At 42.1% G+C, this 25,019-nt stretch overlaps 2 protein-coding genes across 5 annotated transcripts in view; both read left to right on the plus strand.

Annotated features, from left to right (window-relative positions):
* The window catches only part of LOC131125296 (unconventional myosin-IXb), a 38,911-nt gene extending 29,805 nt beyond the window's left edge, over positions 1-9,106 (plus strand). For 3 of the 4 annotated variants that reach the window (XM_058066711.2, XM_078791356.1, XM_078791354.1), the window contains 9 exons: positions 729-802; positions 877-1,069; positions 2,400-2,528; positions 2,610-2,715; positions 2,801-2,932; positions 3,007-3,130; positions 8,015-8,109; positions 8,187-8,311; positions 8,494-9,106. In XM_058066711.2, coding sequence (XP_057922694.2) covers positions 729-802; positions 877-1,069; positions 2,400-2,528; positions 2,610-2,715; positions 2,801-2,932; positions 3,007-3,130; positions 8,015-8,109; positions 8,187-8,311; positions 8,494-8,678 — 1,163 coding nt within the window. In that variant the 3' untranslated portion in view covers positions 8,679-9,106. Of the gene's footprint in view, positions 1-728; positions 803-876; positions 1,070-2,399; positions 2,529-2,609; positions 2,716-2,800; positions 2,933-3,006; positions 3,131-8,014; positions 8,110-8,186; positions 8,324-8,493 lie in introns of all 4 variants that reach the window. The other variant, XM_078791355.1, reaches the window with a different exon arrangement.
* Positions 9,107-9,491: 385 nt separating this feature from the next.
* On the plus strand, positions 9,492-23,248 carry slc71a1-2 (solute carrier family 71 member 1-2). Its single transcript, XM_058068659.2, has 12 exons — positions 9,492-9,756; positions 11,886-11,981; positions 13,592-13,654; positions 14,917-15,044; positions 15,126-15,240; positions 15,353-15,571; positions 15,975-16,088; positions 17,318-17,389; positions 17,517-17,629; positions 18,094-18,191; positions 18,284-18,441; positions 19,907-23,248. Exons 1-12 carry the CDS (start codon positions 9,673-9,675, stop codon positions 20,117-20,119), a joined length of 1,473 nt encoding a protein of 490 aa, XP_057924642.1. The 5' UTR covers positions 9,492-9,672; the 3' UTR covers positions 20,120-23,248.
* The last annotated feature ends 1,771 nt before the right edge of the window (positions 23,249-25,019 follow it).

Consider the following 25,019-nt stretch of genomic DNA (forward strand, 5'->3'; position numbering starts at 1 on the left):
TAAATAAAAAATAAAATGAAAAATAATAAAAATAAAATAAAAAATAATAAAAAATTATAAAATAAAAAATAAAAAATAAAATAAAAAATAATAAATAAAATAAAATATAAAAAATAATAAAATAATAATAATAAATAATAAAAATTAGAAAAAATAAAAAACATTTAAAAAAACAAACCTTGAACTATATTAGGAAAGCAGGAAGTGAACAAATGTAACAGTTACTGATTGTAAAAGTACCAGATGGAGGGGTAGGATTTAATAAGCTTTGCTTCTTCCTACTCCTTTTGGACATGTGGAACTGGGAACTGATTATGTGATGCATTCAATTGTAATCTGATGCATGTTCAAATGAAATAAAACCATTACCATTACAATAATATTGTAATAAATTAACAAGAGTAATAAAGTAAATTTACGACAAAAAAAGTTGTAAATTTGCGAAAATAAAGTCCTTAATTTACGTCAAAAGTCATAAATTCATGACAAAAAAAGTTGTAAACTTTAAAAAGAGATTGAAGTCTGTATTATTGTATTGAAATAATCTGAGAGAATAACATCATAAATGTACCAGGAAAAAGTAGTAATATTACAAGAGTAAAGTAGTAAGTTTAGGAGAATAAACCGGTAAGTTTATGTAACGGGCATGAGACAGGCTTATGTGACCTTTGGCCTTGGACATGCGGAGAGGGATGGAAGGCGGTTTGATGCCAGCGTTTATGTTGCAGCCTGCAAGCTGATATGTCACAAGAAATGCCTGACCAAGATCATCACTGACTGCTCAACACGCTGCGCCTTGCAGGTAAAACACACCACATGACTTAAAACACACACACACTTAACATGCTTTTTTTCATTGTTTTTATTAAAAAAAAGGACGACAGCGTGCCAGGCGCCCTTCATTTCGGGGTACACGTGTGCGTCCTCACCAGCAAGACCACCCCGGTGCCCAAGGTGGTGGAGCTGCTGCTGCTGCACGTGGAGATGAACGGGCTCTACACCGAGGGCCTCTACCGCAAGTCGGGCTCAGCTTGCCGTGCCCGGGAGCTGCATCAGATCATGGAGATGGGTTAGATGCTAATAGCTTATAGATGCTAACCATCAGCTTGGTTGCTATTTTCTATCCTCGTCACTTTCAGCTGTCATGCTCCGGTGCTATGTTGGCATGATAACATTAGCATGTTAGCATGCTAACATTTAGTATTTTCAGAGGTAACACTTATATAAATGCAGGGTGTAGCATGCTAAAATTAGCATGTTAGCATTTTTTCAATCATTCAAAGCCTTCCATGGAATGTTTTCATAATCATTCATTCATTTTATCCTCACGAGGGAGCCTACCCCAGCTGACTGGTGGCCAGCCAATCACAGGTCACATATAGACAAACAACCATTCACACTCACATTCATACCTATGGACAATTTGGAGTCTAACCTATGACCTATTCTTAGTCCAAAAATATGGAATGATAACGATAACGATCACATTCTTGTCGCTAGGTGTCAGTAATGATGATGAGACATTACCCAGCATTACCTTACATTACATTACCTTAACTAGCACTGCCGTGCATGCAGAGTCTGACATGAAATAGTGAAAAAAGCTTTTTTCACCCATTCTGTGTGGAAGTGGTACATTTTTGGCGTCTTACTTTGTCCTTCTTCCGCACTAAGTTTCAAAGCCTTTTTAGTTTAGAATAAATACATTGAAGGGATTTGGGAGGCTGGATTATTAATGTCAGCCAATTGCAGGGCACATATAGACAAACAACCATTCACACTCACATTCATACCTATGGACAATTTGGAGTCGCTAATTAACCTAGCATGTTTTTGGAATGTGGGAGGAAACCGGAGTACCCGGAGAAAACCCACACATGCACGGGGAGAACATGCAACCTCCATACTAAGATGGCCAAGGGTGGGGAAAGACAAAATAAGAAGCCAAAAAGTTACCACTTCCACACAAAATAGGAGGAGAACTCATTCATTCATTCATTTTCTACCACTTATCCTCACGAGGGTCGCGGGGGTGCTGGAGCCTATCCCAGATGTCTTCGGGCGAGAAGCGGAGTACACTCTGGACCGGTCGCCAGCCAATCACAGGGCACATATAGACAAACAACCATTCACACTCACATTCATACCTATGGACAATTTGGAGTCGCTAATTAACCTAGCATGTTTTTGGAATGTGGGAGGAAACCGGAGAAAACCCACGCATACGGAGAACATGCAAACTCCACACAGAGATGGCCGAGGGTGGAATTGAACCCTGGTCTCCTAGCTGTGAGGCCTGCGCGCTAACCACTCGACCGCCATGCAGCCCGCATAAGTACTACTGTTAATGATGAAAATTCCTCACCGTGATTATAGTAGCGTTTGTGTTGTGGCTTTAGACCCCGAGGCGGCCTGTCTGGAGAACTACCACATCCACACCGTGGCAGGCCTGCTGAAACGGTGGCTCAGAGAGCTGCCCGACCCCCTCATGACCTTTTGTCTTTACAAGGACTTCCTGCATGCAGTGGGTGAGTCCATATTCATTCATTTGAATTGCGCTTTGAAATTAATTTATTATTAAAATTTAGCGACTTTTTTGTTTTATGCAGAGCTTCCAGAAAGGTCGGAGAGGATCAGGGCAGTGTACCAGAAGGTGGACGAGCTTCCTCTGGCCAATTACAACACGCTGGAGCGGCTTATCTTCCATCTTGTCCGGTACGTTTTCCATTCCCCGCAACACCACGAGACACTTTCCTGACGTCGTTTGATGTGGAACGTGCTAATGTGCGTGTCGCCGCAGGGTGGCAAACGAGGAAGATTACAATAAGATGTCCCCGAGCTCCCTCGCTATTGTTTTTGCCCCGTGTATTCTTCGCTCTCCTGACTACGATGACCCCTTTGTGGGGATGAAGGACGTTCCGAGGACGACCACGTGAGTCTTGACTTTTTACCTGAACCCTCGCCGCAGGTATGGACTGGGTTCTGCTTTGTTTCGCCCGCATGTAGGTGTGTGGAGATCCTCATCACGGAGCAGTTCAGGCGCTACAAGGAGAAGCTGCAGAACATCCAGGAGTTGGAGTACGCTGAGGCTTTGGCTGTCAATCAACTCAAGCTGAAGAGGCAGAACACGGTAACATGCGGTCAAAGAAAACGGATCATTCTAGGAGCCTCCATTATGGAAATTTAGGGGGCGGAGTCGAGTAAGCAGGTTTCTGGCTTATAAGGCAGGACACCATGTCTGTGATAGTGGTTCACTGTAATGTAACATAGTAACGTAGTTCCCCCTTATTGGGATTCATTCATTCATTCATTTTCTACCGCTTTTTCCTCACGAGGGTCACGGGGGGTGCTGGAGCCTATCCCAGCTAGCATTGTTAGCATGCTAATGTTAGCATATTAACATTTTTTTGCTATTTTCTTGGGTAGCCACATATATAGTAACACTTACTACGACCATGCTAGTTGTTAGCATGCTAACATTAGCATGTTAACAATGCTAGCGTGGGCATAAAAGCAGTTTATGATTTCCATACATATGAACTTAGTGCTATCATGCTACGTGTTAGCATGCTAATGTTAGCATATTAGCATTTTTTTTGCTATTTTCTTGGGTAGCCACATATATAGTAACACTTATTACGGCCATGCTAGTTGTTAGCATGCTAACATTAGCATGTTAACATTGCTAGCATGGGCATAAAAGCAGTTTATGATTTCCATACATATGAACTTAGTGCTATCATGCTACGTGTTGGCATTCTAACATTAGCATGCTAACATTTTCGGAGGTAGACACGCCTATTAAGCTAGGTGTTAGCATGTTAGCATTCTTTCAGTCATTCAAACCTCATCCATGGTATGTTTTCATAAATTCATTAATTTTCTACCACCTTTTCCTCATGAGGGTCACGGGGGGGTGCTGGAGCCCATCCCAGCTAGCATTGTTAGCATGCTAATGTTAGCATATTAACATTCTTTTTGCTATTTTCTTGGGTAGCCACATATATAGTAACACTTACTACGGCCATGCTAGTTGTTAGCATGCTAACATTAGCATGTTAACATTGCTAGCATGCGCATAAAAGCAGTTTATGATTTCCATACATATGAACTTAGTGCTATCATGCTATGTGTTGGCATTCTAACATTAGCATGCTAACATTTTCGGAGGGTGACACGCCTATTAAGCTAGGTGTTAGCATGTTAGCATTCTTTCAGTCATTCAAACCTCATCCATGGTATGTTTTCATAAATTCATTCATTTTCTACCACCTTTTCCTCATGAGGGTCGCGGGGGGGTGCTGGAGCCCATCCCAGCTAGCATTGTTAGCATGCTAATGTTAGCATATTAACATTCTTTTTGCTATTTTCTTGGGTAGCCACATATATAGTAACACTTACTACGGCCATGCTAGTTGTTAGCATGCTAACATTAGCATGTTAACATTGCTAGCATGCGCATAAAAGCAGTTTATGATTTCCATACATATGAACTTAGTGCTATTATGCTACGTGTTAGCGTGCTAATGTTAGCATATTAGCATTTTTTTTGCTATTTTCTTGGGTAGCCACATATATAGTAACACTTACTACGGCCATGCTAGTTGTTAGCATGCTAACATTAGCATGTTAACATTGCTAGCATGGGCATAAAAGCAGTTTATGATTTCCATACATATGAACTTAGTGCTATCATGCTACGTGTTGGCATTCTAACATTAGCATGCTAACATTTACGGAGGTAGACACGCCTATTAAGCTAGGTGTTAGCATGTTAGCATTCTTTCAGTCATTCAAACCTCATCCATGGTATGTTTTCACAAATTCATTCATTTTCTACCACCTTTTCCTCATGAGGGTCGCGGGGGGGTGCTGGAGCCCATCCCAGCTAGCATTGTTAGCATACTAATGTTAGCATATTAACATTTTTTTTTGCTATTTTCTTGGGTAGCCACATATATAGTAACACTTACTACGGCCATGTTAGTTGTTAGCATGCTAACATTAGCATGTTAACATTGCTAGCATGGGCATAAAAGCAGTTTATGATTTCCCTACATATGAACTTCGTGCTATCATGCTACGTGTTGGCATTCTAACATTAGCATGCTAACATTTTCGGAGGTAGACACGCCTATTAAGCTAGGTGTTAGCATGTTAGCATTCTTTCAGTCATTCAAACCTCATCCATGGTATGTTTTCATAAATTCATTCATTTTCTACCACCTTTTCCTCATGAGGGTCGCGGGGGGGTGCTGGAGCCCATCCCAGCTAGCATTGTTAGCATGCTAATGTTAGCATATTAACATTCTTTTTGCTATTTTCTTGGGTAGCCACATATATAGTAACACTTACTACGGCCATGCTAGTTGTTAGCATGCTAACATTAGCATGTTAACATTGCTAGCATGTGCATAACAGCAGTTTATGATTTCCATACATTTGAACTTCGTGCTATCATGCTACGTGTTGGCATTCTAACATTAGCATGCTAACATTTTCGGAGGTAGACACGCCTATTAAGCTAGGTGTTAGCATGTTAGCATTCTTTCAGTCATTCAAACCTCATCCATGGTATGTTTTCATAGATTCATTCATTTTCTATCACTTTTTCCTCACGAGGGTCGCGGGGGGTGCTGGAGCCCATCCCAGCTAGCATTGTTAGCATACTAATGTTAGCATATTAACATTTTTTTTGCTATTTTCTTGGGTAGCCACATATATAGTAACACTTACTACGGCCATGCTAGTTGTTAGCATGCTAACATTAGCATGTTAACATTGCTAGCATGGGCATAAAAGCAGTTTATGATTTCCCTACATATGAACTTCGTGCTATCATGCTACGTGTTGGCATTCTAACATTAGCATGCTAACATTTTCGGAGGTAGACACGCCTATTAAGCTAGGTGTTAGCATGTTAGCATTCTTTCAGTCATTCAAACCTCATCCATGGTATGTTTTCATAAATTCATTCATTTTCTACCACTTTTTTCTCACGAGGGTCGCAGGGGGGTGCTGGAGCCCATCCCAGCTAGCATTGTTAGCATACTAATGTTAGCATATTAACATTTTTTTTTGCTATTTTCTTGGGTAGCCACATATATAGTAACACTTACTACGGCCATGCTAGTTGTAGCATGCTAACATTAGCATGTTAACATTGCTAGCATGCGCATAAAACCAGTTTATGATTTCCATACATTTGAACTTCGTGCTATCATGCTACGTGTTGGCATTCTAACATTAGCATGCTAACATTTTCGGAGGTAGACACGCCTATTAAGCTAGGTGTTAGCATGTTAGCATTCTTTCAGTCATTCAAACCTCATCCATGGTATGTTTTCATAGATTCATTCATTTTCTATCACTTTTTCCTCACGAGGGTCGCGGGGGGTGCTGGAGCCCATCCCAGCTAGCATTGTTAGCATACTAATGTTAGCATATTAACATTTTTTTTGCTATTTTCTTGGGTAGCCACATATATAGTAACACTTACTACGGCCATGCTAGTTGTTAGCATGCTAACATTAGCATGTTAACATTGCTAGCATGGGCATAAAAGCAGTTTATGATTTCCCTACATATGAACTTCGTGCTATCATGCTACGTGTTGGCATTCTAACATTAGCATGCTAACATTTTCGGAGGTAGACACGCCTATTAAGCTAGGTGTTAGCATGTTAGCATTCTTTCAGTCATTCAAACCTCATCCATGGTATGTTTTCATAAATTCATTCATTTTCTACCACTTTTTTCTCACGAGGGTCGCAGGGGGGTGCTGGAGCCCATCCCAGCTAGCATTGTTAGCATACTAATGTTAGCATATTAACATTTTTTTTTGCTATTTTCTTGGGTAGCCACATATATAGTAACACTTACTACGGCCATGCTAGTTGTAGCATGCTAACATTAGCATGTTAACATTGCTAGCATGCGCATAAAACCAGTTTATGATTTCCATACATTTGAACTTCGTGCTATCATGCTACGTGTTGGCATTCTAACATTAGCATGCTAACATTTTCGGAGGGTGACACGCCTATTAAGCTAGGTGTTAGCATGTTAGCATTCTTTCAGTCATTCAAACCTCATCCATGGTATGTTTTCATAGATTCATTCATTTTCTATCACTTTTTCCTCACGAGGGTCGCGGGGGGTGCTGGAGCCCATCCCAGCTAGCATTGTTAGCATACTAATGTTAGCATATTAACATTTTTTTTTGCTATTTTCTTGGGTAGCCACATATATAGTAACACTTACTACGGCCATGCTAGTTGTAGCATGCTAACATTAGCATGTTAACATTGCTAGCATGCGCATAAAAGCAGTTTATGATTTCCATACATTTGAACTTCGTGCTATCATGCTATGTGTTGGCATTCTAACATTAGCATGCTAACATTTTCGGAGGGTGACACGCCTATTAAGCTAGGTGTTAGCATGTTAGCATTCTTTCAGTCATTCAAACCTCATCCATGGTATGTTTTCATAAATTCATTCATTTTCTACCACCTTTTCCTCATGAGGGTCGCGGGGGGGTGCTGGAGCCCATCCCAGCTAGCATTGTTAGCATGCTAATGTTAGCATATTAACATTTTTTTTGCTATTTTCTTGGGTAGCCACATATATAGTAACACTTATTACGGCCATGCTAGTTGTTAGCATGCTAACATTAGCATGTTAACATTGCTAGCATGCGCATAAAAGCAGTTTATGATTTCCATACATTTGAACTTCGTGCTATCATGCTACGTGTTGGCATTCTAACATTAGCATGCTAACATTTTCTGAGGGGGACACGCCTATTAAGCTAGGTGTTAGCATGTTAGCATTCTTTCAGTCATTCAAACCTCATCCATGGTATGTTTTCATAAATTCATTCATTTTCTACCACTTTTTTCTCACGAGGGTCGCAGGGGGGTGCTGGAGCCCATCCCAGCTAGCATTGTTAGCATGCTAATGTTGGCATATTACCATTTTCATGACATGTTTGCTTCTCTGATCTCTGCAGATTGTGGAAAAACCCTCTGAGCTGAACGTTCCGGACCAGACAGATTCCGACGAGAGGACTCTGATAGAGAGAATAAGGTCCATCAAGCAAGAAAAGTAAGAGAAAAAGCTTTCGACCTATGTTGAGGTGCGGCGTTTATGATGTTTTCATAAAGAGTCCACCATCTCCGCAGGCTGGACCTGGCGTGTAGGCTACCCGATTTGGAACAGGAGAACTCTGACAACGAAATCCTGGACTCTTCGTCATCCATGAGCACGGAGAGTCTGGACGAGCGTCTGGGCAGTCTGGACTCGGAAGGTCAGTAAGGAGGTAAGGTGTTCCAACCTTCCTCTGGGTTAGGCTTGAGGTGAACTGCTTCTTCCTCTGCATGGGCACACTCGTGCACGAGCATGACTTTGCATGACCTATATTTGTATGACATGTTGTTCCATGAAGTAAAACAATCAAGTCATGTGACTTACGTGTGTGTGTGACTACAGCAAAGGTGCCAAGTCGGTACAAACCGACGGAACCGAATGTCGTCCAACCAGAGAGCTTCGAGGCTAGCCGGGAGGACGCCACGCACCCGTCTGCCGTCAACACAAACACTTTCAGCGGGAGTTTTGACAACCTGGAAATTCCTTACATTGATGATGATGATGAGGAGGAAGAGGAGGCCAGTTAACGCCTCCATGTGTCACCATTGGCGGCGACGGGGTGGCTTTTACCATCTTGTCGGTGCTGCTGTGGAAAGAAAGGACAGTGTATTTAATAGCGGACACACTAATAACAGTACCACTTTGTCGCCATGTGACTTTACTAGTATTTCAATACTGTACATAATTTTTTTTTAATTAAGGTACCTGAATGAACTTTAAAAAAAACATTGACAGCCACTACGGTACGAATATGGACAAAAAAGGCTGATTACTGTAGAAAAACACTGTTCTATGTGCAGTTGTATCTCTGCTATGACTGATACTATTGTTATTTTTTTTAGACTGACGTACGTTTCCTTGTTTGGTTACTAAAATGTTGACTATGTGGGTGTTCATGTGCCTCCACCCCATGCATGTACATGTGCATCTCAATAAATATTAATATGGTTACCAATTATGGGTGTTAGTTTGCTGGTTAGAGTGAAATCTGGTACTTTTACAATACACAGTTTTTCACCATTTTTAGTCAATTGAAGATATGCAATAACTTTTGAGTTTATTGTTTGTAAATCACCATAAAGTGACTTTGAACGTCTTTTGACACGTATTCTTTAGCATATCAAAGACAAAAAAGGGTTTTAACGGCTGTTTGTTAATTTTCGCTAACAAACACGACTTGCTATTATGTCATTTCCGCCTTGTCACTTGCCGCCGCGCGCTGTGTGGTAAAACTACCAATGCCTGAGCGGCGGACTTCCTTTGAACCAATCAAAAGCCGTCTTTCTGCGGGCAACCAATCGTCAGTCTTTCTTTGTATTGCGAGGGGCGGAGCTGTGTTTGCTTCCGGAAGAAGAGGGCTTGAAGCGAGGTGGAGATGAGAAATCATCATCCGCAGTTGGTTCAGCCTGATGCTACCTGTCGACGAATGTTATTAGATGAACAGTCGACATTTGTAATTGTTTTACCTTTGTTAGGCGGCGCCATGACCCTCTGACGCTCAAGAATGGACATAAGTTAACAATGACGGGGGAGAAAAAGAAGAAGAAGCGGCTGAACCGCAGCATTCTTCTGGCCAAGAAAATTATAATAAAAGATGGAGGAAGTGTGAGTTAAATATTTATTTATCTTGGGTAACTTCGTTGAGAAAAATATATGTCGTGCCGTAAAGTCGTTGGGTTTGAGGTGGTTGGGCGTGCTTTTTTTAAGCAGTCCATTTTGTTTTTGTACACTTGCATAATAATGTTACCGCTAGCTTGTCGCTGGATGCAACTAGCTAGGCGGCTAATGGTTTTAGCGGCCTTGCTATGCTAGGTTGGTCACTGGTTTACACGTCATCTCTGCTAAGGTTGTTTTCCTAAATAATACAACGCTCCACACACACGCCGCTGCGGCTTTCGAAACGCACATTAACCCCTTTGTGGTTAATGTTTAGCTCGGGTTTAGCCAACGGTAGCCAAAAGTGAGTGATGGGCAAAGACACAGGCGCCCAGTTTACGTTAGCCGGCTATGGAGCTAGCAAGCACATCGCCGACTTCCATGTTACATATTTTTAACCGATTTATACATACGCATTAACAAAAATGGTGACATTAGTGCTTGTTTTTTTTGGGGACCAAAAAAAGGGTACTAGCCGACGAGTCAACTGACTGTGACAATGGAGCTGTTTTGATGTTAGCGCGTTAGCTTAGCGTAGTTGCTGTCAAAACAAGTCATGTCTACGCGAAGCTTTCCGGTAGCAGCTTTGCAACTCCCTAAATTACAGCTGAAGAGACGACGTAAGGTAACCAAGAAAGTATTTACACTTTTCACAAGTGTATGTTTATTGCAGGAATCCAACCATAACTAACTTATTTACAGTATAGTTGATGTGGAAGGCTTTCAATGTGCAAAACTTATGTTTCACTTTCACCTGCATGCATTATAGTGGAGTAGTATTGCCTTTTAAATTAACCTGGTAGTATCCCATGTCTTAATTGGCTGATCATGTCTGGAACTTATTTACAGTATAGTTGATGTGGAAGGCTTTCAATGTGCAAAACTTATGTTTCACTTTCACCTGCATGCATTATAGTGGAGTAGTATTGCCTTTAAATTAACCTGGTAGTATCCCATGTCTTAATTGGCTGATCATGTCTGGAACTTATTTACAGTATAGTTGATGTGGAAGGCTTTCAATGTGCAAAACTTATGTTTCAGTTTCACCTCCATGCATCATAGTAGGAGTAGTATTGCCTTTAAATTAACCTGCTAGTATCCCATGTCTTAATTGGCTGATCATGTATGGAATTGTATCCTGTATGCAGGTGACAGTGGCATGGATATTGCGATATGAGTGCCATATTTGCAGATGTAATGGAAAATGTGCATAATACTTACAACTTAATGTTCTTAAACCTGATTTAATAACCAAACATGGCTTGATTGACTTGTTTTTTTTACTTGTAACACACAATTAAACAGGCAGCGCCAAATCTAACTTGAAGGCCGGCCGCAAATACGTGAATTTATGTACAAACACCGATATGCAGGCGTAAACAGAAACGGCACGTTAGATAAGTACAGCGGAGCCTTGGATAATGTCATTAAACCATACTTGGAAAGGTCGGACTTAAACCAAAACAGACTCTAACCAAAGCAAATTTTCCCATAACCATGTTTCTACAAAAATCAATGCAAAATGGTGGAGTTTGTTTTTATTTATTGTGCGGTTAATTGAATTATTGATTATTATGACTGCAGAAAACTCTAATATAAACAAACGCTGTTGTCTTAGGAATGGTTTGTCTTATGTTTGTCTACTGGAAGAAAGATGAACTAGAACTACGAACACTTATATTCACTGCCAATGAGTTATATGTGTGTCGGGCTTCCAGTGGGGGCCCTCGCTTGCAATTATTGTTATCCCCACCCATACAACCGACCTCCATTGTAAGCCGCACGCCAGTGAAAGGTAGATGAGAATGAGGTTGCTGCATGGTGCGTAATCAGGAGGCTGATGCGGTTTGACTGTGGCAGGCGGGACACAATGGTGGAGTTGTTGGCGCCACATTCTCTGCCTCGCCGCTTTTACTTCCTCATTTATGACAATGTATTACATTGGACTAATAAGGAGTAAGTTTAAAAAAAAACTTTGAATAACTAGAATTGTGTTTAGTGACTTATTGAGCCCGTCATACAATAATAATGAGTCAGAATTGTGAAATGAGCATGTTTATTGTGTCTGTTGTGTGCAGCCTCAGGGAATCGGTGAGCCCAGTGTTTACCATGCCGTGGTGGTCATCTTCCTGGAGTTTTTTGCGTGGGGTCTGCTCACCACCCCCATGCTCACGGTAAGTTTTTCTCATGCGCTTTTCATTTTTAAAGCTTGGAGATCAATTAAGTATCTATATCTTAATTATAGTATATGCAGGCGTATGCAAAAGGGTCATTCATTTATAGAAAATGTTAATATATCAAACTGGAAAAGCACAGAGACGCCCCCCCCATTGTGATTTACACCATAAGTATTAGTTCTACATTTATTTTAACTACATATTTATGAAAACGGGTGGCACGGCGGTCGAGTGGTTAGGAGACCAGGGTTCAATTCCACCCTCAGCCATCTCTGTGTGGAGTTTGCATGTTCTCCCCGTGCATGCGTGGGTTTCCTCCAACATTCCAAAAACATGCTAGGTGAATTGGCGACTCCAAATTGTCCATAGGTATGAATGTGAGTGTGAATGGTTGTTTGTCTATATGCGCCCTGTGATTGGCTGGCCACCAGTCCAGGGTGCCCGAAGACAGCTGGGATAGGCTCCAGCGCCCCTGTGACCCTCGTGAGGAAAAAGTGGTAGAAAATGAATGAATGAATTTATGAAAACATACCATCGATGAGGTTTGAATGACTGAAAGAATGCCAACATGCTAACACCTAGCTAAATAGGAGTGTCTACTTCCGAAAATGTTAAGGCTAATGTTAGAATGCCAACACGTAGCATGAAAGCACTAAGTTCATATGCATGAAAATCATAAACTGCTTTTATGTGCATGCTAGCTATGTTAACATGCTAATGTTAGCATGCTAACAACCAGCATGGTCGTAGTAAGTGTTACAATATATGTGGCTACCCAAGAAAATAGCAAAAACGAAATGTTAATATGCTAACATTAGCATGCTAACAATGCTTCCAGAACGCCCCCAGAATGGATAGAGGTATTGAAATCAATAAAATAGCCAATAAAATAGCAGTGCCTGCACTTGTTTGTGTTTTGATGCCAATTGCATAGCTTGTGCTCACCCAATAAACTTATTATTCCCAAAGTGGAATAATCCATGCATTGTGAAGTCTTCCCAAACTTCTGTAAAGGATGCTAGCATAACACCTGCGTATCGGCAAGACACAAGACCTGCAGACATGTTTGTGCATGCCTTCCAGCGAAAAAGATGGGGCTGCTCTCTCTTCAGTTAGTTGCATCAGAGCTCAGGTATTTGTTCCCCTCGCCTTCCCTTGGGGGGGGGTGGTAATGTTTTTCCTGTGGACCAATCAGGGCATGGTGCGTGGATGCAAAGGGATGCTTTCTGCTTCATTAGTATCCAGCAGCAACAGAATCCACTTAGGCAGAGGAGCCTCCGGGGAGCGGAGGGCCTTCTTAGCCACATCCTGTTGCAGCCGACTTTATTCGTTTCGTTTTCATTTTCATATTTCATCCCAAACTTGACAGACATGATTAGGAGTTCCAAGAAGAGAAGAGGTGAAGCACATTGAATGACACCGGTGGACCAACCAACATTTACCCTCCATTGATTTTTTTTTTCCCCCCTCTCCGCACCCTCTCTTGAGTCCATTCCTCTCTCGTTTCCTGCATAGCTAACATGATTGCGTTTGTGCGTAGCAATGCAACAACACGTGTAGCTTGCTTTATGGAATGAAATGGTGTGATTTATCTGTTCGTTGTGCAGGTATTGCACCAGACGTTCCCCCATCATACGTTCCTGATGAATGGCCTCATCCACGGCGTCAAGGTAGGCAACACGCAACATCTTTCTCGTTTTTCAGCTGTACACTCGTCCCCCACGCTTCATCGTCGTTCCAACATAGCGCCCTCACTATGTCATGTTTTTTTTCCCCAAAATTCCTGAACCCGTTCAATCCCAGCCCAGCGAGGCAGATATAATATTGGGCTTTAGGGATACAGCATATGAATACGGAACCTACCAACATCAGAAAATAAGTTTGTTGCTACTTTTTTTCTGTTCTGTAGTAATCATCGGTAGATCATAGATTTAAGCAAAAAAGAGAGAAAAATAGCTTTTTTTAAAAAAGTTTGAGACAAATGTAGTCATATATACTACATATTGCTATGGAACCCATTATGTCATTATATGGTCATATCACCTCTACTTGTACTTCGGTACGAGGTGCATTATTAAAAAAAAAACAAAAAAACAAAAACCTTAAACTGTATTATGGAAAGCAGGAAGTGAACAAATGAACAATAAATTTGCAAGTGATCCCAAACTTTTGAGCGGTAGTGTACATCTGAGATAAATGCATAGATTTCCGAGAAAAAAAAGAAAATCGGTGAGGAAAAAAAATATAATAAAAAAAATAATAATAAATTTGTAGAATGAAGACGTAAATTTATGAGAATAAAGTCAAATGTATAACAAAAAGTCATAAACGTACGAGAATAATGTAATAAATTTACTACAAAAAAAAACCTAAATTGTATTACAGAAAGCAGGAAGTGACCAAATGTAACAGTTACTGATTGTAAAAGTACCAGATGGAGGGGTAGGATTTAATAAGCTTTGCTTCTTCCTACTCCTTTTGGACATGTGGAACTGTGAACTGATTATGTGATGCATTCAATTGTAATCTGATGCATGTTCAAATCAAATAAAACCATTAAAAATTAAAAACAAAATAATTACAAAAAATGAAAAACTATTTTTTTATTAAATTAAAAAAATAGAATAAAAATAACCTAAATTATATTAGAAAGGCAGGAAGTGAACAAATGTAACAGTTACTGATTGTAAAAGTACCAGATGGAGGGGTAGGATTTAATAAGCTTTGCTTCTTCCTACTCCTTTTGGACATGTGGAACTGTGAACTGATTATGTGATGCATTCAATTGTAATCTGAAATGGTTGTTTTACATGACAATAACAAATATAACAGCAACTATATACAATTGCATGCCTTTAAAATTTCCCTTTAACGTGCAAACCGAATCACGTTTGGTGATGTTCGCATTCTCCATCGTTGTCTTGTCCTCCAGGGTCTCCTGTCATTTCTCAGCGCCCCCCTCATCGGAGCCTTGTCGGACGTATGGGGGCGCAAGTCCTTCCTGCTGCTAACGGTCTTCTTCACATGCGCGCCCATTCCGCTGATGAAGATCAGCCCGTGGTGAGTGACGACAGTGCCGTGCCTTTCAGATTTCAGCTCTGCCTTTTGTGGGCCCTCACCTGCCTGCGTCCCCTCCTTCAGGTGGTACTTTGCCGTCATCTCCATGTCGGGCGTGTTCGCCGTCACGTTCTCCGTCATTTTTGCGTACGTGGCTGACATCACGCAGGAGCACGAGAGGAGCACGGCTTACGGTTTGGTAAGGAAGAATTCCCAGTCATTTCCAAAAAGCACAAGTGGAAGAAACCATCCAAACAGGTTTACCCTGATGATAATGAGTCTGTCACGCCGCCACTCCCTCCCCCAATTAGGTGTCGGCCACCTTTGCCGCCAGCCTGGTCACCAGCCCGGCCATCGGGGCCTACCTGTCGGAGGCCTACGGCGACACCTTGGTGGTGATCCTGGCCACCGCCATCGCGCTGCTGGACATCTGCTTCATCCTGGTGGCCGTGCCCGAGTCTCTGCCCGAGAAGATGAGGCCGGCGTCGTGGGGAGCGCCCATTTCCTGGGAACAAGCCGATCCTTTCGCCGTGAGTCAGCCCCGTGTTATGCTTGGAATGTCATCGGCATCGATAAAACGGTTGCTAGGACAACCAACTGTACCGATGAAAGCTAGTCATTATCCGATGAGCACAAAAAACCCTGCACGTGTGCTGGTTCAACACCCGCATTGACCCACGAGAACCCTAACTAGTGTTGGACAGCTTGGCCCAGACTATACCAATCCATGCCAGCATGTTGGATCACTCCATCAGACCTGTTGCTGTTAGCCTTTTCTTACTTTTGTTTACACGTTTTGCCTAGCTGTTGCTGTTAAGTCAGTCCACGTGATCAGTATCGGGGGAAGGGCAGCATAAAGCCTTGATGGGAGCATCCCTAGCAGGAATGAATTATTATTATTATTATTATTATTATTTTTGTATTGCCTTGCAGTCTCTACGCAAAGTGGGCCAGGACTCCACGGTGCTGCTCATCTGTATCACGGTCTTTCTGTCCTACCTGCCCGAGGCGGGCCAGTACTCCAGCTTCTTCCTGTACCTCAGACAGGTAACACCATCAGATACAACGCACAAGTCACACACCAGGGTGACGCAGAGCCCCCCCCCCCCAATAAAAGCACCATCACAATTAAGCTTCAAAAATAATAAAATAAGTTTTGACGGCTGTTATTTAGTGCAGCTGCCAGGTCTTAAACTACACAGTTGTGCAGCGTTTTTCTGTCCTTGTTAGACCCAGTTTGTGCTGCTCTCTAAAGGGAGTAGTTAACAGCATGGTAAGAGATTTTAGTTTGGATTTTTAGATGGCTTTTCTAATCATCTATTAGCGTTATAAAATGATGAACTTGGATTAGCAGCCATAGCAGGAGATTGATGCAGAGGACTGACAGTTGTTGATAGTAGGCCTCTATGCAAAAATGTACATCCTTCTTTGGAAATCATTTTAATGCTTTGTGAAATGGAAAAAATTGTTTGTGAAATGGGCTGCACGGCGGTCGAGTGGTTAGCGCGCAGACCTCACAGCGAGGAGACCAGTTTTCAATTCCACCCTCGGCCATCTCTGTGTGGAGTTTGCATGTTCTCCCCGTGCATGTGTGGGTTTTCTCCGTGTTTTTGCTTGGTGGACGAGTGGCTAGGAGACCCGAGTTTGATTCCGCATCTCTTTGGAGTTTGCATGTTCTCCCCAGTTTTCTCCGGGTACTCCGGTTTTCCTCCCACATTCCAAAAACATGCTAGGTTAATTAGCGACTCCAAATTGTCCATAGGTATGAATGTGAGTGTGAATGGTTGTTTGTCTATATGTGCCCTGTGATTGGCTGGCCACCAGTCCAGGGTGTACCCCGCCTCTTGCCTGAAGACAGCTGGGATAGGCTCCAGCACCCCCGAGACCCTCGTGAGGAAAAAGCGGTAGAAAATGAATGAATGAAAAGAAGTATGGGCCATAATAACAAGGGGTGTGCAGCCCACCACCACAGCTTGAACAGCTACTGAATATTTCCTTGTAGTAGTCTTGTTGACGCCGTTGGGCGTGACACCTGTGTGTAAATAATAGCAACTTTAGCCAAGGATGTTGGTTTGAAGTGCTTTTAGTTTATGTCAACACCGTCAGATAAACCAGTTGGACAAGTCACTTTCCCTTTAGTCCGTTTTAGGGCCTGGCGCCTTGGTGCAAAATACTAAATGTCTATGATGGTGTTTATGACCTAAATAAGACGTAGGACAAGCTGGTCTTCCTGGTGATGCTTCTAGTACCAAACTCAACATCCAAATGTTCTTCAGGTCATCGGCTTTTCATCAGCGACGGTGGCCGCCTTTATCGCTGTGGTGGGGATCCTCTCCATATTGGCTCAGGTACTTACGGCGCTTGTGTCATGTCACATGGTACATTGTACTTATACCACACAACATGGCACATATACTACATAACAAGGTGCTTATACCACATAACGTGTTTTTTTTTTTTTTTTTTTTGCCTCAGACGGTGGTTCTGGGTGTCCTGATGCGTTCCATCGGGAATAAGAACACCATCCTCTTAGGCCTGGGCTTCCAGATCCTCCAGCTGGCCTGGTACGGCTTCGGCTCACAGCCCTGGTCAGTAACATCCTACTCTTTTTTTTTTTTTTTTTTTCTTAGTAGCTCCTTAGTAGTACAAATACTACATGCTGACTTGATTCATGTACTTCTGGGTAGTCCGAATAGTAAAATTCAACACAGTGTGAAGCAAATTTATTCTGTATTCCTCCGAATGTTGTTGTAGTGCAATTTCTCACCGCTAGGGGGCAGCATTGCATAACTTGCCTCTGTTAGCTAATACAAAGGCCAGTTGCCATTGTTTTTTTTTTTTATAATGAATTTATTTTGGGGGGAAAAATATTCTAAAATATAAGAAAAATATTCTAATATTTTAGAATATTAGAGTATTTTAAAAGTATTTCTTTAAGTTTAATTTTTTTTAAACAGATACTTTATTCATCTTTATTTATTGTAATAGAATGATGATTTCCTGTTTGTTACCAAGTCAAGTGACCACTTCACTGACTTTTCTGCTGTTACAGGATGATGTGGGCCGCCGGAGCCGTGGCGGCCATGTCCAGCATCACATTCCCGGCCATCAGCGCCATTGTGTCCCGCAACGCCGACCCCGACCAACAAGGTGAGGCGTCGCCGCAAAACTACACACCAACAAAAAACCGTCCACCCGCAGGACATGCAACCTTTTGACCCCAATGTGCGGCCGCCCTGCAGGTGTGGTCCAGGGCATGATCACGGGCATCCGAGGTCTCTGTAACGGTTTGGGCCCGGCGCTCTACGGCTTTGTCTTCTACCTTTTCCACGTGGAGCTGACCGACGCGGACGGCTCGGAGAAAGGCGGCAAATCCAACATGTCCAACCCGACAGATGAGGTGAGCGTGGGACGGGTGGCCGTTTAAGTCTGAAAGCAGACTTGTAGGCGCAAGGGCTAGCTAGCATGAAACATCATATACATCTCCAAAGTAACTCATTCGGCCATTTTGACTGATTTCAAGGCACACAGAATATTGTGTTCTATGTTTTGCGTTCTTTCGTAATAAACAGTAGAACATAGGGAAACAACTTTCAGGGAAATATCAGTTCCCGACTATCAGCTTTTTGCCAAATGATACATTTCAAGCACAACTTTCACCATATTTAATGCTTTTGTGACAGCTCAAATATCTAAACATGTACCGTGTTACCTCATTTAATCAAAATTAATGATCAAGCTACTATGTTGGACTGAAAACGTTAACTCCTTGACTGCCAGCCATTTTGGAGAGGAGAGCTCCATACTGCCAGGCTACATAAACATTGAAACCATGTAAAGAAACTGATTCTCCTCTTCCATCAGAAAAATAGCAGTTTGTTTTTAGCCTTTTGTAGTCTTTATAAATGGCCATTAGAACATGCGGTGATCTCAGCCAAAACACCAAAAAACTGAGAAAATTAGCTTTTTCTGCAGAGAGGCAAATTGAAGCATGAAAAGAACCATTCATTCATTTTCTACCGCTTATCCTCATAAGGGGGTGCTGGAGCCTATCCCAGCTGACTTCGTGTGAGAGGCGGGGTACACCCTGGACTGGTGGCCAGCCAATCACAGGGCACATATAGACAAACAACCATTCACACTCACATTCATACCTATGGACAATTTGGAGTCGCTAATTAACCTAGCATGTTTTTTGGAATGTGGGAGGAAACCGGAGTACCCGGAGAAAACCCATGCATCCACGGGGAGAACATGCAACCTCCATACTAAGATGGCCAGGGGTGGGGAAAGACAAAATAAGAAGCCAAAAAGTTACCACTTCCACACAAAATAGGAGGAGAACTCATTCATTCATTTTCTACCACTAATCCTCACAAGGGTTGCAGGGGGTGCTGGAGCCTATTCCAGATGTCTTCGGGTGAGAGGCGGGGTACACCCCGGACTGGTGGCCAGCCAATCACAGGGCACATATAGACAAACAACCATTCACACTCACATTCATACCTATAGACAATTTGGAGTCGCTAATTAACCTAGCATGTTTTTGGAATGTGGGAGGAAACCGGAGTACCCGGAGAAAAACCACGGATGCACGGGGAGAACATGCAAATTCCACACAGAGATGGCCGAGGGCGGAATTGAACTCTGGTCTTGAAAAGAACTATTTATTTATAAATATAAGACAATGAGCTATTTATAGTTTTCACATTTGTCGCTAATGTGTGCATGACGGTCTTTGGTATTGAATGAGTTAATGCTATCAAATACTCAAAGTGCTTCCGCCCCCCTTCCGTGGGCCCAGGAGAGCATTCAGAGTAACACGTGCACGTGCTGTACGCTTCCCCTTGTCGCCCCCCCTCCAGAGCGCCATCATCCCCGGACCCCCCTTCCTCTTCGGCGCCTGCTCGGTGCTGCTCTCCCTGCTGGTGGCGCTCTTCATCCCCGAGCACACGGGGCCCGGCGCGCGGCCCGGCGCCTACAAGAAGCACAGCAACGGGGCGCAGAGCCACTCCCACAGCCCGCAGGGCAGCGGCGCCGAGGGCAAGCAGCCGCTGCTGGAGGACAGCAGCGTATAACCTCCGCAGCCTGGGGGTGGCGGCGGCGGCGGGGGGGCGGGGGCACCCTCCCCCCCCCTCACCGTCCACCCCAACGATACACTTTCATATAAGACTTGTTTTCGTGCAGCACAAGCAGGACTGTTGAAGAAGAAGAAGAAGAAGAAGGCGTGTCCACTTTCTCCTGTTTGGGCTGTCGCTGGGCCACGCCCCCCCTCCCCCGGAAAACTCCCCTTTTGTGGCGGAAACTCAAAAAGCAGACCACTTATCAGCATTGAGATTTAACCCCCCCCCCTCTTCCTTTTTTTTTTTGCTTTCTCCATCCCACCAATCACAATCAACCGTTGCCTTGGAAGCGACCCGATATGGAAGTAGGAGCGCAGAACGCCACATATCCACGCATATCACGCAACCGGCATGACGGCCTCTGTAATCTGGCGCCGTCGCTCCCCAATCCCCCCCCCCCCGTGTTGTCCTAATGACGCCGTGTCGCCATGGTGATTGATGTTTGCGGCGGAAGAATGAATGAAGTGGATCCTGTGGTGCTAAATAAGCTGCGGCTATACGCTACAGTGCTATACTGTCATATCAAGTACAGCTGCACTGGTCGCCCCCCGACCCCCCACCCCGGACCCCCCCCACACACATACACATCTTGGACGTCTCAAGTGCATTTCAGCGTACACACGGTTAGCCACGTTAGCCAACATCACTGTAAAAACACATCTGTGCCAATGTAGTATTTCTTTTGTGTTTCCAGTCTTTTTGTCTCCATCTCTTGGGTTGCAGATTGAATGCTGTCTTTTTTTTATATATATATATCTATATATATTTCTATATAAATATGTATAGCCTTTTTTTTTTTTTTTTAAATCATCTTTTCTTTTTAAGAACGCCCACGTCCATCCCCTTTCACACTCAACAAGCATTTCACTCTCTGCCGGCACCTAAAGTTTTTTTTCCCTTCAGTATCACTTTGTCATGTTGATGACAAACAGGACCAAACCTGTGACGGGCCCCGCCCCCCCCTTCTGGGGTTCCACCCGTGTTTTCTGATGACGATTGCACAGGTCATGGTGGACGTCAAACAGGAAAGGGGGGGGGAGGGCGAGGGGCGGCACCTCCTGTTTAGTTGTTTTCATTAGGACCATATGATTTGTGGCCTGGGACCCCTGACCCCCCGACCCCCCCCCCCCCATTCCTCTTTCTCTCTGTGTGCCTAAAATTTAGCCAAGAAATGAGAATGGCATGGTTAAGTCAAGGTGGTTATTATGTAAATATGGGAAACTAATGAAGCTATTTATTAAAGGTTTATTGTAAAATTACATTTGCATTTTTATTTATTTTATGTCTATTTTTAGCTAGCTTATATTAACTTGTTTTTTTGTGCTAGAATGCACAGAAAAGATTGCGAACCCCCCCCCAAAAAAAGCGCAGTTCCCTTTTACAAACATTTTATTTCTACCAAAGGACACATTTTAAAAAATAAATTTCAAACATGTTGTCATGGAAACAGCACAGCAAGGTATCGGACCCAAATCCACCCATACGGGGGCCACATCACGTGTATTGCTACCTCGCTCCTGATTGGTTGGTTTCTTCTACTCATGCTGTGTGTGTGTGTGTGTGTGTGTTTAATAATGTGATGATGTAAGCAAGAGGAGCAGCAGGTGGTAACCTTGGCTAGCGAGGATAATAATAATAATATTAGCATGATTCATAATAAGAGCCTTATATGTAATCTGCGGGGCCTCCACTCCGGTCTTAACACTTGCTCACCTCACCTGAACCCACAACAGGTGAGCTGATCATGAATAAAAAAAAATTATCCTTTAGAATAAATAATTGCGAAAAAAATAAAAATAAAAAAATATAGAAAATAAAGAAAAAATATAAAGACAAAATATGGATGCATAAATGAAAATAAAAATCCAAATGATTTTCATTCATTTATTTTCTACCGCTTATCCTCGCGGGGGTGCTGGAGCCTATCCCAGCTGTCTTCAGTCGAGAGGCGGCGTACACCCTGGACTGGTGGTAGCCAGCCAATCACAGGGCACATATAGACAAACAACCATTCACACTCACATTCATACCTATGGACAATTTGGAGTCGCTAATTAACCTAGCATGTTTTTGGAACGTGGGAGGAAAACCGGAGTACCCGGAGAAATCCCACAAATGCACGGGGAGAACATGCAAACTCCACACAGAGATGGCAGAGGGTGGAATTGAACTCGGGTCTCCAAGCTGTGAGGTCTAGGTGCCAAATGTGTAAATGTGCAAATATACCAGTGTACAGTTACTGTTATGATGTCACTACCAACAGCACTAAATTCATCACATAGCAACTTAACACCCTTGACTGGTGGCCAGCCAATCACAGGGCACATATAGACAAACAACCATTCACACTCACATTCATACCTATGGACAATTTGGAGTCGCTAATTAACCTAGCATGTTTTTTGGAATGTGGGAGGAAACCGGAGTACCCGGAGAAAACCCACGCATGCACGGGGAGAACATGCAAACTCCACACAAAGATAGCTGAGGGTGGCATTGAACTCGGGTTTCCTAGCTGTGAGGTCTGCGCGCGAACCACTAGACCACCGTGCCGCCAAGTTCAGTCAACATGAAATAAAAATAGCGGAAAAGGTGACATGGACCGAGACAAAGGTTAGCGGTCGTCCACGTGAGGCCCCGCCTCCCCGCCGAGGCATCCATCAAGCGTACTGTACTTTGGCAACGCAGGAAGGGATCTCCATCTCCGCCCCGGGTGGCCTCACACGCATCGGAAGGGGAAGCGGGCCCGAGTGGAGCCTGCCGTCCTGGAGGAAGAACCCCGGGATGAATCACGCTTGAACCTTATTGTTCTCCCCCTCGGCCGGGAGTGTGTGAACCCGTCAGCGGTGCCGCCGCGTTCCCATGATCCATACGCTAGCCTCACATGACTTCCTGGCACTCCTCATCTCTGGAGTCTTTCCTCCAAGGACGCTCTTTGGAAAAACATTCTTGGCCTTTGGAGAACCTCGTGTCCACCTTGCTGATGGCTCCCATCTAACCTCCTCATCATCAAACCTCAAAAACACACAATATCTCACACTGTGATGATAACCATAGAGACAGGATGTGGAATTTGAGTAAAATATGAACACGGAATATAAATGACTGTCAGATTGTAATAAAAATTATAAAAAAATATTTTATGAGTGGCACAGTTTGACCCTGGAACAGACTAACTGACTTAGCATTGGGGATAATTGTGTTGAGGTTTTGGGGTTCCACTCTGTGCTTACCAAGATAAGGTTCTAGTAATATTAATTAATTAATTGTAATTTAATTATAAAAGTATTTATTATTTAATATATATTTTAATATTTAATTAATTTTTATTTTTTTATTTATACTTTATTATATTATATATTATTTATTATATTATTTTTATTTTACATTTATATATTATATTATTTTTTTAAATTTATTATTTAATTATTAATAATTAATTTAAGTAATTGTATTAATTGTAAACAATCCCAAAAAATATTTATTATTTAATATATATTTTAATATTTAATTAAATTATATTTATTTTTTATTTAAAATTATATTTTATTATATTATAAAATTATATTATATATTATTATATTATTTATTATATTATATTATTTTATATGTATATATTATTATTTTTATTTTTTTATTTATTTTTATTATTATTTAATTATTATTAATAATTAATTCAAGTAATTGTATTAATTGTAAAAAATCCAAACATGTGATGTGATATCTGTCCTGGCGTCAGGTCTTTGTGGGAAGGGGGGGGGGGGGTGGAGTCATGGAGAGGACATCAGCTCATCATGTCTGGGAAGGATCGATGTGTGTGTGTGTGTGTGTGTGGGGGAGGGTCACCGGGGTCACCTCCGATCCCGCCTGACGATGTGTTGACGGCGTTTCCGTGTGCGACGTTGTAAAGCATGGGCGACGGGCACGTGTTCTGGCGAGGAAATCACTTCAGGAAAACAAACAAGGAAAAGAACGCATTGACGTCCTGCTGCTGGTCTTTGTTTTTGGACGCGTGGCGTCTAAACATACAACTTCCTGACTGACTTTCATGACCCTCAAAGACAAATCATGTGAGATAATCTGCTCCAAATTAGACACCAGCATTACACTACCTTTCCTTGTTATTTGGACTTCTCCGTGTACATAATATGCTCTTATTCAACCCCCTGTATGAGTATTCTTATAAATAACTTGATTGGGACTGGAAATACGCATTTTAACCTCATTAGAGACCTGCACACATGAATTAACACCCTTATAGTCAATTTTACACTCCTATGATTCTTTGTTTACATCACATTGCTCAAGCCACACAGACACAAAAGTTGTCAGTTTTTCTTGTGAATGTACTTTTTTTCTTGTAAATTAACAAGTAAATTGATGGCTTTATACTTGGGAAAAAAGTTGCTAATTTTCTCATAAATTTACAGCTTTTTTCTCAGGAATGTACCACTTTATTCTCAATATTACAACTTTTTTCTTCTGTGTTTAAACTCAAAGAGTTGGCAATTTATGAGAAAATTTTACATTTTAAAATTTTCTCATAAATTATGAGAAAATTTTACATTTTAAAATTTTCTCATAAATTGATGGCTTTTTTTCCCTGAATATAATGACTTTATTTTGGTAAATTTACGAAAAAAAGGCAGAAATTGATGAGAAAAAAAGTTGTTCCTTTACAAGTTTTTTTTCTCATAAATTGATGTTTTTTTTCTCTGAAATGTCAGACTTTATTCTTGTGATATTGCAACTTTGGTAAATTTAGTAAACTTTTTTCTTGCAAATTAACAACTTTACTCTTTGCTGTTACTCTTAATTTAAGCTGAAAAGAAGTCGGCAATTTATGAGAAAAAAA

This window comes from Doryrhamphus excisus, linkage group LG6, assembly GCF_037039965.1.
Source record: "Doryrhamphus excisus strain RoL-2023G ecotype Guam linkage group LG6, RoL_Dexc_Guam_v1.1, whole genome shotgun sequence".
In the NCBI taxonomy this organism is placed as follows: domain Eukaryota; kingdom Metazoa; phylum Chordata; class Actinopteri; order Syngnathiformes; family Syngnathidae; genus Doryrhamphus; species Doryrhamphus excisus.